The sequence below is a fragment of the Budorcas taxicolor genome, chromosome 12 (genome assembly GCF_023091745.1).
Source record: "Budorcas taxicolor isolate Tak-1 chromosome 12, Takin1.1, whole genome shotgun sequence".
NCBI lineage: Eukaryota > Metazoa > Chordata > Mammalia > Artiodactyla > Bovidae > Budorcas > Budorcas taxicolor.
In genome coordinates this window covers 75,955,778-75,972,103 of record NC_068921.1, presented here as the reverse complement: position 1 = coordinate 75,972,103, position 16,326 = coordinate 75,955,778, and the positions used below count along the sequence as shown (strand labels likewise).

General features: G+C 44.4%; 1 protein-coding gene across 6 annotated transcripts in view; it reads left to right on the top strand.

Annotated features, from left to right (window-relative positions):
* DOCK9 (dedicator of cytokinesis 9) overlaps window positions 1-16,326 on the top strand; it is a 289,727-nt gene that overhangs the window by 233,413 nt on the left and 39,988 nt on the right. For 3 of the 6 annotated variants that reach the window (XM_052650200.1, XM_052650202.1, XM_052650197.1), the window contains 4 exons: window positions 208-255; window positions 3,554-3,597; window positions 9,676-9,791; window positions 16,108-16,245. In XM_052650200.1, the coding sequence (XP_052506160.1) occupies window positions 208-255; window positions 3,554-3,597; window positions 9,676-9,791; window positions 16,108-16,245 (346 nt within the window). Of the gene's footprint in view, window positions 1-207; window positions 256-2,921; window positions 2,990-3,553; window positions 3,598-9,675; window positions 9,792-16,107; window positions 16,246-16,326 lie in introns of all 6 variants that reach the window. The other 3 variants (XM_052650198.1, XM_052650199.1, XM_052650196.1) reach the window with 1 other exon arrangement.

Below are 16,326 nucleotides of genomic sequence, written 5' to 3'. Positions count from 1 at the left end.
CTGCTTTGAGTTTGATCACTTTCTGTGGGTTTAAAGGCACCTTGCAGAGAATTTCTGGAAACCAGAAGTAAGGGGCCAGTAATATAGATAAGAGCTTATTGAATGAACGTGTTACTGTAAGTGCATTTAAATAAAGTGACGTGTCAGCAGTGATTTTGCCCCCAGTAGTTTGTCGCCTCCCCTAATGAGCTCTCATCCTGCCCACAGAGTCTGCCTGCACCAGTTCCAGTACATGGGGAAGCGCTATATCGCCAGGTACTGTGGGGGGTTAGTGTGGTGTGCTGTATCATTCTGTGTATTATTTGGACCCGAAAGTGTGGGAATTGTCCTCTGTGGTGATGGGCAGTTGGAATTCTCACAAACAGCAATGAAGACAGTTGGCGGGTCTTTGGATCGCTGCCATGAAACCTGGCGGCCTCGCCCGCCGGCGTTGCTGCATTCCTTCTGGTTCATTTTGTCTCAGGCGAAGCTCTTGGAAAGATTTTCCTCCGCGGCCTGGTGCCGCAGCTCCTTCCAAACCCTCCCTTGCGCTCTGTTCTCTCTCCTCTTTCTCTTCCTCTGGCTGTGTCTTCTCACTCCCTCTCTTTCCTTCCTCGATGATCTCTCTTCCCATCTCACTCTCAAAAGGTCCTTTCTTTTTGTTTTTTTCTTACCATTCTACCTCCCAGCTCCCAAGACATTAGCTTCTCAATCCAGCCCCTTTGCTTCATAATGAAATAAGGTTTGAGCCCATCTCCGATCTGTTCGGACTGCCACCAATACCATCTCTCCAGCTGAGCCTTTCTCCGCTCTTCCTGAGTAAGCCGTGTGTGCCCTGTCGTCGCCTGACCAGAGCGCTCTGTTGAGCATCATAGACCCTCACTGCCCTATGCCCAGCCCCTTGGTTCCGCACTGAGTTGGAGGGGAGCTGGACACTCCTTGCTGGCAGGCAGCTGAGCAGCCCCTGCTCTGGCAGTATCAGTATTTCCTCAGAGGGCGCCTCTTCCCTACTCCTGCCCTGTCGCCATCCAGCGTGCCTGTGTTTGTTCTCTTCCGTGTTGTGTATCCTGTGATAATGTATTTGTGGAGTCTTGGTCCAAGTGTCTTATTTCTCTATTGTTACTGTTTTTAAAATTTAATGATAAATAAACATTTATGTTTTAAGAAAAACTTTAAAAGTTTAGTTGTCATTGAGGTTTTTTGCTTATCTGTCATTCTGTTTTACAGCAATGAAATAGGAAAGAGATTTTTAATAGACTTTCTGAATGTCAGGATTTTGCTTTTATGGTAACATTGTTCTTTTCTTGAGATAGCTGAGAAATTTTCAAAATTGTGTTAATGTTAAGTAAAAGTATGTTTTCTTTTAAAAAACAGATTGAGAGAGACTTTATTATGCTTTCCTCCCATTAATACTATTTTTAAATGAAACATGGTGGCACTTAATGTCCACTAATCTCAACTCTTTTTTTTTTAATCGTAACAGTAATTTTTGCATTTGAGTTTTTTGAGTCCTAAATGCAAGTATATACAGTGTGTCCTTATGCAATAACCTCTTTTATGATAATTTCATTCCTTTTGACTTTGTCCCATGAAGATGGTTAAACAGTATATTTGTAGCAGAAAGGCACTGTGCTGGGGGAGCTTCTCACCCTCTTTTAGTAACTGTCACCCACGTCACAAGATGGCATTTGGAATATGTTGTGCAAATAGAATAAAATGCCTCAGAGCTAAACGTGGTGAACGTGAGAAGCCAAAGATTTCGGCCCCAACAAACTGTTGTGGAATTGGGTTTTGTGAAACAATTAACTGATTTTTTTTCAATGGCTATAAATTTAACCTTTTTTTTAAAAAAAAAATAAGAAAAAACTTTCTGACTTCCTAAGCACCCTGTATATATTTGCATGTAAAAGAATGCTTCCTGGGACTGTCTTAGAAGTAAATGAGCATAGGGAGGCGGGGGAGGAGGCCGGTGTTGCTTCGTCAGGTGCAGAGCCGCGTGCTGGTTTATAGGAGACCGGGCCGTGGTCTCTGCTGCATGCGGACAGGATCCCGAGTCGTCCATGTTTGGCCTCTGTGGGGCTCCCGTCCTGGGAACACTGCACCTTCTCATTGTGTCCCTTTGAAGTCACCCAGCAGCATGCTGCCCCGTGAGACTCCATGCATGCCCTGCTCCACTCCACAGTAACACAGTGAGGGAGCCAGTTGGCCGCGGGACGGGGGACAGGCGTCACTCCGGCGCTGGGCTCAGGTCTCATCTGCTCTGGTGATGGTGCACAGTAGGGAGTCAGCCTTTTGACCGCTAACCCAGATCACTTTTCTGTTTTCTTCACTTGGCTGCTGACAAGTCTAACAAAGGGTGTGGCTCTTCTCCTCCCTGCCTGGGTAAGAATCAGAGGTGTTACACCACCTCACAGAGTCCGTCCCGCTGCATGTCTGTCCTCTGTTTTCTTCCAATGCCTTTGTTTTGACTAAAAAAATAAAATTGTTTCCGCTCTTCAGTAACATGTATGATCTGAAAAGGCATGTGCTATTTTGGCCGTTGTCCAGATGCTGGTCTTCGGCACCACACTGGACTGATGCTCACCTGTTTAAAAAGGAGCATCTCTGAAGGGCTTTCCGACACTGGAAAGGCCTCTGCTTTGGCCTGGTTCTCGCTCCTTCGTCTTCAGGTGCTTTGCTGTGAACTCTGTGAGCGCTGCCCCCGCCGCCTGTGTGTCTCTGGCTCCCGGGCCCCAGGCGGGCTCCGCTGCGCTTGGTCTGTGCGTGGCCCGTCTCCTCTGTGCTGTGTCCCAGCCTCACTAATGCCCCTCCCCATCTCGCCGCAGTGTAACAAGTCTAACTTTGGCTCCTATCCCATTTCACTCATGTTGCAGGAACCAGGAGGGGCTGGGACCCATAGTTCATGATCGAAAGTCTCAGACATTGCCTGTTTCCCGTAACAGAACAGGGATGATGCATGCGAGATTGCAGCCGCTGGGCAGCCTGGATAACTCTCTCACTTTTAACCACAGTAAGTCCCATGACACACCATCGTAACAGCCAGCCATCCCACGTGACAGCCCTGAGGGGACCGCCCCCCCACCGGCCACCGCGCCGCACACCTCGTCACCGACTCGCCTTCTCTTCCAGCTCAGAGCAGTAGGACCAGGAGCTCGCCGCACAGTCCCCTTCCTCAGAGGAGAATGACACAATGTGGGACGTGGTCAACTGGCCCGAACACTCAGCCTCTCTACCCCACGGGCTCTGCTTGGTGCTTTAAAACAAAACCGGCCTAATTGATGACGATAGCGGGACATCCTCTGATATTTCTAGTTCAGTATTTTAATCCATTGCCAGGAGCCACCTTATTGTCATTTACTGCCCCCCACCCCTCCGTGACTCCTGAGAAACCTCTGGGGCAGGTTCCTTTCGCCCTCCTGAGGCCATGCGTGTAGTTGACCCAGCGTCCCCATTCTGACATTCCAGTCCTGAACATATGTTAATCTTTAAACTGCTGCGAAGCCGTAAAGTCCGTGAATCAATGTGTGAGGGTATGGAAAAGCCAATAACAAAGTGACTTTTTCTGTGTTTTCAGTGTGAGAAAGATATCAAGTGTGCTTGGGATTTCTGTAGACAATGGTAAGATTTAATCAGGTCGAAGTCTGCTTACGAGGCTGCTTCACTTGCAAACCGAGACCTCGCATTCATCTTGCCTTCCTAACTTTGGGGCTTCCTAACTTCACAGTAGAGACTTTGCCACAACATAGGAGCATTATCTTTAATTCACTCTTATCAATTGCCAGAGGGCGCCTGTGCTGTTTCCAGAAACCTAAGTGTAAATTTAATCTTCTTAAGGGTTTCTTCAAGCAGGAAACCTATGTCAACCTTGCAGCACTTTAACGTGATCATTTCTGTCTGGTGTGGTCTCTGAATCGTCCCATCCTCGCTCCATGCATGAGTTAGCTAGTTATTGTGCCATGTAGACAACTGTTTATACTCATTCCAAGCAACATCTTTAATACATAGTCATTAATATCTTCTCTTTGTTTCTAATCATAGAAATTCATCCCATGAACTGTGAGGTCCATACCTCTTTCTTTGTACAGGCTGAGAGTCAAGACAGTATATTCCCAACACCTTAAATTGAGAATAGTTCAGGCTGAGAAATCAAAATACAGCAGCTTCCACCCCCTCTTCCACCCCCAGCAAAGTTAAATGCAGTGGGTACAGTCTCTCTATAAACTTCTAGGCTTAATTTAAATCAATATTATGTCAGTCTGCCACACACTGAGCCGGTAGCCTTCAAATGCTAGTTCTCAGTTCTATACTTAGCTGTACCTTGTGCAACACATGTAAGAATTTGATTTATCCACCTCTGTTAGGGCTTTTTCAGCTCTGCAGACATGGGGTTCAAACAAACAGAAAAAGGAGTTTCACTATTTTTAGTTTTCATTTCCTATTTAGCACACAAATCAAATTTTCATTCTTCTGAAGGACCTGCTACATGACCTTTTGCCCAGAAAAATTTTAACACAAAGATATCAGTTTAACACAAGGATAAATGCTTACACTTTAAAGCATTAAAAAAAAAAAAAAAATCATAAGCAGACCAAGGCCCCACCTGCCAAGGTAATTGTTTAGGAAACAGAAAACAGACAAAAATAAACAGAATGGTCAGCCCATGAATAAATAACCTTAATCCACTGAGATGGGCAGCGGTTCCTCCCGCTGCAAGTGGGCTTTGCGGTGGTGGCTTGAATTGGAGAGAGACAGCTGGCTGTGTTCTGCTGCCAAAGACCATATTGTTAACGTTGTTGATTTCCACCCTCTCTTCCTGCTGCCCACAGAGAACCCCATCCTACCCGCTCCTCTCCTCTTTTCATCCTGAATGTTTTTCTTTAGTCAGTTTTCAGCAACACCATCCTCAGTCAAAGCTTCTCCTTTGGCCTTTCCAATCAACAATGCATAGCTGATTATTTTAGCCTTCTAAAGTGTGCCTGCTCACCCCAGATAGCTTCCAATGTCTCGTAGTCCACGCATCTTCCCCTGCAACTCAGTCTTCCCTTATGTCTCCAATTCTGATTTTGTATTTGGGGGGCTTTGGCCCCTACCTCCATTAGCTCTTCGAGCTCCATGTCATCAACTCAGCCAAAAGCCAGAGAGAAGGAAATGTATACTGTATGTATACATGTGTATGTGTGTGAGCATGTATATGTATATATACATAGATGATTTTTTACATCTGGAACCTAGGCATTTTATGGGAAATTTGTAGCCATATATGTGTCTTTAAGAAAATTCCTATTTAACAGTGAATACAGTACCTTCTGTTGGGCCAACCAATATGACAGATATCCAGTATGTGAAAGACTTGGCTGGAATGCCAGAATCGAAAATGGATTTATTTTAGAAAAGAATGAAAATAGAAAGAATCCCTTCGGATCAGTTCAGTTCAGTTCAGTTCAGTTCTCAGTCCTGTCCGACTCTGAGAATCCCTTAGACACCCAGCATTTTTTCATTTCCTCTTTTCTCTAGCTCAAGTAGGAAAGGCTTTGTTAGATCTCAGCATGACCAGCAGGGGGCAGCAGAGGACCGCAAAGAACTTAAGCCAATGCAGTCCAGGCTGCCCGGTCCCCATCACCAGTTAACAGTAAGACAAGGGAAGAGACCCCATACTTACGGCAGGTTTAACCCTAACAGGCACTTACTGTTGGATTTTTACAGCAATTAATGAAAGTAACAATTTCACTGTGACCAATGGGCTTAGCTATTTTAAAAACACTCAAAGCATTGGAGTTTGTTGCATGGCTCATTGCCCAGGTTTATAAAAAGAAAATGTTTACATCATTAAGGTATTGACCTGTTTACTGTAACATGTATTCATTGTGTATTGGTAGAAAAGACTTATGCCAGAGGACAAATTGAGAGTGATAGGTGCCCAGAGAATATTTTATATAAACCAAGTGATGAGGGGAAAGCTGAGTGAAGCACATTTGCAAATAAGTGATACATTCACAAAATGAAATAACACTCTGTATTTAATGTTATATATTATTCTAGGAATATGTTAAATTCACTTGAATGATAATCTATATTTCCCACTGATTAATGGGAGAAAAGCCAGTCAAGAGGTAAAAACCCTTAAAGAAAACCTGTATTTCATATAATTCAGTATAAGAGATGGTTTAAGATCACTAGACTAAGTTGCAGAGAATTGTTGTTTAGTCGCTAAGTTGTGCCTGACTCTTTTATGACCCCATGGACTGTAGCCCGCCAGGCTCCTCTGTCCATGGCGTTCTCCAGGCAAGAATACTGGAGTGGAACGCCATTTCCTCCTCCAGGGATTCTCCCCGACCCTGGGACCGAACCCACGTCTCCTGCATTGGCAGGCAGATTCTTTACCGCTGAGCCAGCTGGGAAGCCCTTGCAAAGAATTAGATGTGCCCAGATGTCCTGTGACTTTTGGAAAAGGCAAGTGGCTGAAGATCAGCTTCCGCCCTTCCCACCACATCACCTCTGATGTGCACTGGGGCCGAGGGCCAGGGATAGTTATAGGTATGGTCAGCATTACTACACCGGGCTTTTCAGGAAACAGAACTGCATAAAACGGAATACAGTTAGTTTAAACACAGCAACTAACATTAGAGGGGAAAAGGTCTCATCCTTAGCCTTTGAGTAGGATTTTAGAATAAATCCCATATCTGAGTGACAACGGACTGGAAACTGTGTACATATGAGCAGTGGGTCCTAAGGTCTCTAAAGTGACCCCTGACGGGCCGGCCAGAGATGATGGTACATCAGAGAAGTCCTCCCCACCCTGACCTTCCTCGGTGACCACGCTCAGTGCCTGCGCCCTGAGGCACCACTGCCCCCTAGTGGAAGTCAGTAGGGTTAACAGCACTCCTTACTGGCCTCGGTCAGAATCTTCTTTAAAAAGTTCCTGACTGATGCTTTGAGAAATGACCGTTGTCTCTTAAGACCCCTTCTTGGGTTTGCCAGCTCAGTTTGATTTTCCTGTGTTATCCAGTAACACGGTGACCACCTGTTAGAGTCTTCCCTCATACACTGCTCTGTTCCAGGTCTTAAGACAGGTTGTCCCCATGGTGGTGTCCGTTGGCGGATTGTCCAGTCAATCTGTATCACTCTCTCAGCGTCCTGTGCTGCTATTTATTTTCAGGAATGATTCAGTAACACTAGCTCAAGAATCCTACTGACTTTTGAGACGAAATGGTTTAAAGAGAAGCAAAAGGCATCACTGACTCAATGGACATGAGTTTGAGCAAACTCCAGGAGAAGTTTGGTGAAGGACAAGGAAGCCTGGCATGCTGCAGTCCATGGGGTTGCAGAGAGTCGGACATGACTGCGCCACTCAACAACAACAAATTATAACCAATTGTGCTAATAGAACTGCTTCTTTGATATGATTCGGACACAGGCAGGCAGATTTTATATAAATTTGACTCTTATTCTGAAAGAGATTAGATAGCTAGTGTAATGGCTTATGGGTGGTGTATTATTGTAGCTTAGAGAAATTTTGTCATTAATTAGCATGGCCCATTGATAATGTATGTTTTTTAAAAAAAATCAAACAGTCACAAATTGCAATTCCTAAATCGTTCTAGACATTCAGCTAGATTAAAGTAAACTCTGTTGGAGTTCTTCAGTGTGTAGACCATCTCACCTGCAGTGATCAAACTCAGATACACTTATCCAACAGTTTATCTAGAAAGAGAAAAGGATAGTTCTGTGCAGAGATTACAGTTCATCACCAAAGCAACTGCCTTGTTACAGGTTAACTCAGATCCTAAAGCTTCATCTGGGTAAATGGCAGCCCTCAAAATATCACCTGTGTGATAATTTTTGGTTGGTCTGATAAAAGGTGTTGTATTTGGTTTTCTCGTCCTCTCTCGCCCTGGTTTGTGATCACTGTAATAGTAATCACCAGTTTGTTTTCCTCTTTTTGTTGGCTCTGTATCTCACCAAACAAACCTTGCCAAATGAGGAAATGCCTTGGCTTACAAAGGCGGTTCAATGAATATTAGTTCCAAAAAGTGTCCGTCTTTCTTTCTGCTGGATTTCTGGCCCCCAAAAAGCAGAAATAAAAAGAAACAGAGCTAGTAGCATCGTACTATTGCCAGATGTGTTCTGTAGCTTCAGTAAGGACACGATGACTGTTGCAGTGTGAAAATGAGGCAGGATACACAACAGCACCATTTTCAAAGCAAAACAAAGTTGGATGAAAACACGGAATAGTTTTTATTAAGTCATACTTTAAAAAGCAACTTAGAAGTTTTTGTAGCCTTTCAAGACTCTCTGACATTTATTAAAGTCAGGAAAACATCATGCTAGTTACTTTATTTTATCTTTATAATGGAGATTATGATACAGTGACCTGGATAAGGAACTTGGAGTGTAGTTTCTGGGTTTTTTTCCCCCATTACTGGCCTCCAGAAAACTCTCTAGGCTTTCTGTACTTCATTTTCCTGATCTGTGTACAAAATGTCCTCCTCTCTGGAGTATTAAGAAAATTCCCTACATAGTAAATGTTGATTGGTTTTGCTCCTTGGAGAAAGACATTACATGGTGTTTTATTATATTGCCATCTTTCTTTGTAATCTAGATCAATACCATAGCATCTTTGCATCCCTATATATATTTCTGCTAATCCATTACCATTTCATAGTTTAATGTCTCAGGTTACATGTCAAACTATATTTATATCAGTACTAAATGGATTTTACAGCCACATACAGAAGATATCCGTTTGTATTTAAATGATGATTCTTCAAGTCTCTTCCTTTTCTTAAACATTTCTTTCAGTCTTAGTGGCTTTCATGCTTTTTATTAAAGCAAGTAGAATACTATTAGCAGTACAGTCAACTCTTGGTTATCATTCATGATTCTAGCTGACAAAACCAAGTCTTTGTTATTGACTTGAGACATCCGTAGCATTCACTATGTGCCAGGCACTATTCCATGAACTTAACAACCATTCACTAATTTAATGGCCACCACAACCCTTTGAGGGCAAGTACTGTTATTATCCCCATTCTACAGATGAGGAAACTGAGGTAGAAAGGGGTCACATAACTTGCCCAAGGTCACACAGCTAGTAAGGGGCCAAGCTGGATTCATTGACCAGCAACCTGACCCTCAGCTCATTTTCCTTCCCTAATTAAGCTGCTGCCTCTGTCTGTATGGAAGCTTCAGAGACCTCAGCCTCCTTCATTCCCCCACCTCCCCACCCCCATCCTAACAACTCAGACAAGTGGCTCAATTAAGTGAACTCCAGTCCCAAGTACCAGTCCTGGCTCCCCTGTTTATCAGCTGTGTGACTTAAGACAAGTTTTAGCCCTTCTGTGCTTCCATTTCCTTACCTGCAAAAAGGGTTTAATAAGTGTACACACTTCACAGGGCTGCTGAGGGATTAATGAGATGATCCATGTGAAGTTCACAGAATTGTGGCTGGCACGTAGCAAGTGCACAATGCCTGTGTGTTGCTGTTGCTCCCCGTCAGAGTGGAAAAGAGTCATAATGGAGTGGGAACATTATTAGTACCCCCTTTTCCCCACCCACCAAAAAAAAAAAAAGGCCAACAGGGAGATAAGGCCCTGAAGGAAGCCTTCTGGAAATAATCAAAAGTTGACTGTGACTGTACCGTCCGCCAGCCTGTGCTCTGCAGCCGCCGACAGTGACCTTGTGTTGTGATCCATGCAGGCTACGGCCACTCGGACGCTGACGTTCTCCACCAATCGCTGCTTGAAGCCAACATTGCTACTGAGGTGTGCCTGACGGCGCTGGACACCCTCTCTCTGTTCACACTGGCGTTTAAGGTTTGTATTGAACAGCTGTTCGTGGTCAGAGCCTTTCTGAAACTCATTTTTTGCTTATTTAGCTGAACCAGCAAGAACTTCTTAATGTTGCAGTTTTACCGCAGCCACTGTTGTTGCCCCTGTAAGGAAGCCATTAATCCTTAAATTCCCTTAGCAAAAGCATTCCACAGTTAATGACCCCAATTCCCTGAAATATAATACAGCTTAACTGGCCAGAGTGTACTGCCTGCTTGCAGCTGGTGGACACAGGCTTTGGCGAGGTTAACCCTTCGCCAGATGAAAGCATTTACCAGGAACGTGGCTTTGCTCTGCCTTCAAGGATGATAAATACAGGAGCCTAATCAGGCATTTCTGCCTTCACTGTCGTTAAACATATCCAAATGCGGTAGCAATTAAAATTAAATGTTTATATGTAGAGGTGTGTGCTCAGTTGTGTCTGACTCTTTGCTGTCCCATGGACTGTAGCCTGCTAGGCTCCTCTGCTCATGGGATTTTCCAGGCAAGAATACTGGAATGGGTTGCCATTTCCTACTCCAGAGGATCTCCCCAACCCAGGGATCAAACCCACTTCTCCTGCATTAGCCACCTGGGAAGCCCATACATAGAGGAGCAATATGTAAAAACACATTCACCTTTTCAATTTTTCTTAATCTGTTACCAAGTTAAATGATAGAAAACATTTCAGGTACAGAGAATAAAAAGTGGTCTTGGTCTTCTCTTTAGGCTGTAGTGAGTCGCATTCGCACAGGTAAAGATGGTCTCTTCAGCCACTCTCGTTTTTTGGGACCTACCCCTTCCCATTCTTGCTCAGTGACTGCTTAGGTTTTCAGGGAGACCAAGTTAGTGTTAATATGCTCTGAATATGAAAACAGCATGTTTATTTGCAAGGCAATTTGGAAAACATACCCAAAGGCATTCTGTACTCGTCTTTTCGTGAAGCACATTCCCTTATTACACAGAGTAAAGATAGTTACCGGCCATCAAACACATTGCTTTATTATAATTTACCTTTGTTCTTAGCATTTGTACTACCCGTGTCCCCAGGAAGTGTCATCACTAGGAACCCCACTGAGAGATGAGGAAATGGTGAGTCCCTAGGATGAGGATGGGGGCAGCCGTGTCTTATGTGGAGCCTGACCCCAGCGGTTCTTGGTTGTGGGCCCCCAGCTGGCGGCAGCTGCAGGCCCTGAAGCTGTGTTTAGAGGTGCAGATTCTTGGGTCCTGCCTGACTGAATCCAACCCTGGGAGTGAGACATAAACGATATGGCTGAGGACCACTGCTGTACTGGAACCACATTTTGAGCCTCTTTCTGTTTTCTTTTGGAGATTTTTAAGTAACAGTTCTTATGTAAGTAGGCAGTGAAATTTGTAATATATTTGCCCCGTGCATATGTATCCATGCTAGCTGATAAGCTCAGATGTATCTGTAAGGTCAGAAGAGCAGCTGGGACGCTTTCTTTCTGTCTCCTGGGCCCCAGCGTGTAAATGAGCAGGAAGCCCCAGGGCTGCACAGTAGGTGTGGTCTGGCCCCATGAGCAGGTAAGGGCACACGCAGCAGAGGTGTGGTCTGGGAGCATCGTGAGGTCAGTGACAGTTTCCTTACTACTGCACTGCCTGCAGTTCATCCTCAGCCTCCTTTAAATCGCCTGCCTCGTATGGAAGAAGAGCCTTGGTCAAAGTTCCCAGGTCTCCAGTGTCTGGCCACTGTTAAATTAACTAACAGGTTCTGACTCGAGAGAAATAACATCTGATGGTCTCTGATTGATGACCGATTGTGACATTTGTTGGGTGACCATCTTTGAAATAAATCACTTCATGTCTCCAGACCTAAGATAATCTCATTTGTAAGACTGAAAAAGTAGGATCTGCCCCCCAGGCTGTTGTAAGTTACAGCAAGATGACCCCTGGAAGGGCTGAGCACTCTGCTGATACAGACCGGGCTCCAGGACATGTGGGAACAGGCAGTTGTACGGAAACACTGTGGGCTTCAAGCCCCAGCCGTACCGTTAGCCAGATGTTAGGCCTTGGGCAGGTCTTCTTGACATCTGTGGGCCCTGATTTCCTTCCTTAGAACATGCCAGTTATGCCTACTGTGTCGTGAATTGATATGAAGTATCCAGAAACATCTACCCTGTGTTTGGCATGCAGCAGGAGCTCGAATGTTGACTCTAGTTTAGCAGTAAGCACTTTCTGCTGTGCTCATGCCTTCCTGGTCCTCAAAGTAAAGGATCTGATTCCTCAGACACACAGGCAAGGTTGAGTTTTAGGGCTGAGGCGGCCTCTATCAAGGTCTGTATGCCTCTGTGCAAAAATCTTTGTTTAAAGCTCAGCACATATACACACCCATTAAAAAATGGGAAGATGGTGAATCTTACGGCCTTAAAGGATGTCGTGGCAAGAGTAGGTCTGCAGTAGTACCCAGCCTACGTCCACAAGGCCCAGTGGCGTAGTAGGCCCTGGGATCTTCCTATGTAGATATTTACTCAGCTGAAGCATCATTCAGAGCCTATCAGAAAAATTAAATTATTACATTGAGTTAGCTGACATAATTGTTTGCAGATAGTCATCTTCGACAAATGGAGCCCCATCATTACTGAGCCTCTTAAATGACCACATCTCATAAGTTGCCGAAGGCAATCAAGAAATCACATTCTAAATGAGAGGAAATGTTTGAAAAGATTTAAGCACTGAATCCCAGTTTATTTTATATTAGCTTCCTGCTGTTTACTGCCTTCTGTCTTCAGCATCAGTCCTCGCTACAGCCTAGCCCATAGGGCTTCTTATCCCTTTTACAGGTGAGGACATTGAGGCTGAAATGGGCTGGGAAATTTGCCCAAGATCACTACACAAGTGACATGTCAAGCCCTTCTTCTCTGCTAAGTTAGTCATGTGCATGGGGCAGAGGGGCGGAGGGGGAAAGGAACTAAGCTGGGTGAGTGTCGAGGTAGTTGAATTACCTCCCAGACAGAAAAAAGGAAATGAGCAAGCACCGACTAGATGCTGGCACTGTGTGGGCACTTTCACACAGGTTATCTCGTTCATAAAAAGATGTGTTTTGTAAACCAGGGTAGTTGTATGCAGAAAAATATGCCACCTCTCTGGCTGTTTTAAAATGTCTGTTAATACAGTCCCAAACCAATGCTAGGAAGATCCCCTGGAAAAGGGCATGGCAACCCATTCCCATATCCTTGTCTGGAGAATTCCACAGACAGGAACCTGGCAGGTTACAGTCCATGGGGTCGCAGAGTCAGACACGACTGAGTGACTTTCACTTGCAAACCAATGATAACATTTAAATAGTTGATAATACTTTCAATATACTTACAAATTTAATCCAAAAATGTATTTTAAGCAATTCTACATGGGTGCCTTTTCTTGCATGGTGAGAACCAGGACGTGTTAAGCAGGATCGTGGTGCATGGCCAGGGTGGGGAGCACACGGATAGCGGGGGTCAGCTAGGGAGACTGGAGTCCGTGTTACACAACCGTGAGCCTGGGGTTCAGGTTGTCTCGGTGACTGGCGAGCCTCTGTAACAGAGACAGCTCTTCTCTAAACTAGATGTTTATAATCAGTGTTTAGATGAAAATAAAGCCATATACCTAGGAAGAATGGAGCTGTCTTAAATACCACAGTTCCAGATATCTCATTTTGGTATCCAAGGTTTAAATTGTTCTCCTGTTCCTGGCTCTTTAGAAATTCCTGATACTGCATGTTCATTCTCTGAAAGGCCCATTTCTCTTAGGAGGCTGTGTGACAACGAACTTGAATCCACATCAGACAGTTCCTGAGAACTGTTGGTAACCTCTGCTCCACCTTATTGCTAGAAATGCGTCATGCCTTTCTTACTATTCTAACATCTCGTCTAATTTTCTCAATGAAATTCTCCCATCTTCAGTAACATCTATAGGGAGATAAAGGTAGAAATGAGATCCTCCATTGTTATTTGTGGTTACTTATAAATGGAAAAATGAAGGTGATTTTTGTTATGGGTCTTTCTGAATGTTCAAAGATTTTTATGTTTAGTATCTTTTACTTTCTAATAAGAAAGAAAGAGACACACAAACAGAAGAAAGTAGGAAGGCACCTGGTAAACTGGGGTGTATTCAGGATGGAAGGCCCTTCACCCCTTTAAGTGAGCGGTCATGTATATCTTGGTGTGAGTTTTTACTCCGTTCTTCAAGCAGCTTTTGCGATCAGAGCCCAGGAACACTAAATCCTAAAAATGGGAAGCAAAAACCTTGACCGGAGGAGAGAGAAAGGAAGTTTAACTCCAGTGGTAAGAACTTGAAGACAGGCCAGTTCAGAACAAGACCAGAGGTCTTCGCCATTTTTGTATGAACCATCTCTCCCAGAAGAGTGCTGAGAAAATAAAAGCTCATATCCAGATTCATGCAAACCTTCCTCCAGCTGTAATTAGGAAGGGCTGCTGCTCCAGGGAAAAGCACTGCTCACAAACAGCAAACCGTGTAAGCAGTTCCCCAAACACTTAAAACAGCCTCTTTTTTTTTGTTTGTTTTTTCTAGTTGGTGAACAGCTGCTCATGGTTGAGAATTACATCATATTCAGTTAATTAAGTCACATTTTCTGCTCATTAAATTGTTTCTCTTTCACACAATGGAATTCAATGCTGTATCTCAGTATTACATGATACAAAGATTACAGGATTCCAGGTGTCCACCAGCTGTGAATACACCTGTGAGTCACTGGACCTATAAAAACAAAACTTACTCCTTGAGTTAAACTTTTTCTCCAACAATAAGATGAGGTGAATTTCAAAACTATTATTTCAGCTGTAATTTGCCCTGCAACAGAACTGGCCAGACATAAGTCATCTCTGCTCATTTCACTGAATTGTAAGATTGGTTTCAGGTACTGGCCTCTGGACTTTTTTTTTTTTTAATGACAATCATTTTTGCCTACTTTTGCAAAATGTACACATTCTCCCAAAAGCACACCTTTGTCTTGACAGGCCTGTCTGTATTTGAAGAGGCAGGTCTCCAGTGTCACACACGTGTCGTGGCTGCATGCTGGCCTCTAGCTGGGCAACACGTCTGTCCACTGTACATGTTCAACAATCTTTAGGAGTTTTAGCGGTGTTGAATCAGTGTGGATTTGCTGCTGGTGGGAGGAAATCATGAAAAACAAAGAGATGAAATTAGTGGTGGCCCTCTTGCCACTTACCAAACAAATCAAAGGGTGGATCAAATACTCCCTATGTGTGCTTAGCCGCTCAGTAATGCCCGACTCTTTGCAACCCCACGGACTGTAGCCTGCCAAGCTTCTTTGTCCATGCTGATTCTCCAGGCTAGAATAGTGGAGTGGGTTGCCATGCCCTCCTCCAGGGGATCTTCCCAACCCAGGGATCGAACCCAGGCCTTCTGCATTGCAGGCAGACTCTTTACAGTCTGAGCCACCAGGGAAGCCCAGATACTTCCTATACTTGACCTCAAGTCTTCACAGTAGCTCAGTTTTAGGGTCACTATTTCAGGGATGAGAAGGACCAGGCTTGGTTTACCTGCAAATCCATACACAGGAGTGTGTGCTAAGTCACTTCAGTCGTGTCCAACTCTTTGTGACCCCATGGACCATAGCTTGCCAGGGTCCTCTCTCCATGTGATTCTCCAGACAAGACTACTGGAGTGGTTTACCATGCCTTTCTCCAGGGTATCTTCCCAACCCAGGGATCAAACCCACATCTCTTAAGTCTCCTGCTTTGGCAGGCAGGTTCTTTACCATTAGTGCCACCTGGAAAGTACACACGAGAAACAGTGCCTGACCAAAGCCCGTGCGTTTTTGCCCTCACCAGACTGCCTGGTGGGTGATGCATGGCTTCACAGAGTGCCTGAGAGCCTGCAGTGGGCGAGGAAACCCAGCCCTCACTGATAGGGGATCTGTTTCATAGACTTCACTTCAGTATTTTTCCAGCCCGTTCATTAGCCGATACCTGTAATGACTCTCCTCCGCTGGAACTGAGGTGTCACAAACCTTACCTCTGTATCAGTTGCTGGACACAATAAAAATAAGTCAATAAATGAAGCCCAGTCAATACTGAGATACTGTGGTCCTTTAAACCGTATCACCATTTGCTGCGAACTTTTAGTCCCTCCCTTAGTAATAAAAGCATAAATTTATTGATAAGCTTATTTGTACTACAGGAGACTTTTGTGCTCTCCTAGAAGGTTTCTGGCAAGGTTGTTTAAATTATAAGTTGTCCTAGTACCTGGAAAATGTAACCATTGAGGCTGGCGGTTATATGAAACCTGTTAGCGATGTCTGGCATGTCTCACTGACCAGGCTCTTCTCCTGTGTTTTAAGAACCAGCTCCTGGCTGACCATGGACATAATCCCCTCATGAAGAAAGTTTTTGACGTCTACCTGTGTTTTCTTCAAAAACATCAGTCTGAAACGGCTTTAAAACACGTCTTCACTGCCTTAAGGTCACTGATCTATAAGGTACGTGGTCTCATCAGGGGAGGTCGTCCTCGATTGTCACCTGTTCTCTGTTCCCCCAGGGCTGAAGGGGGCGCTAACTAA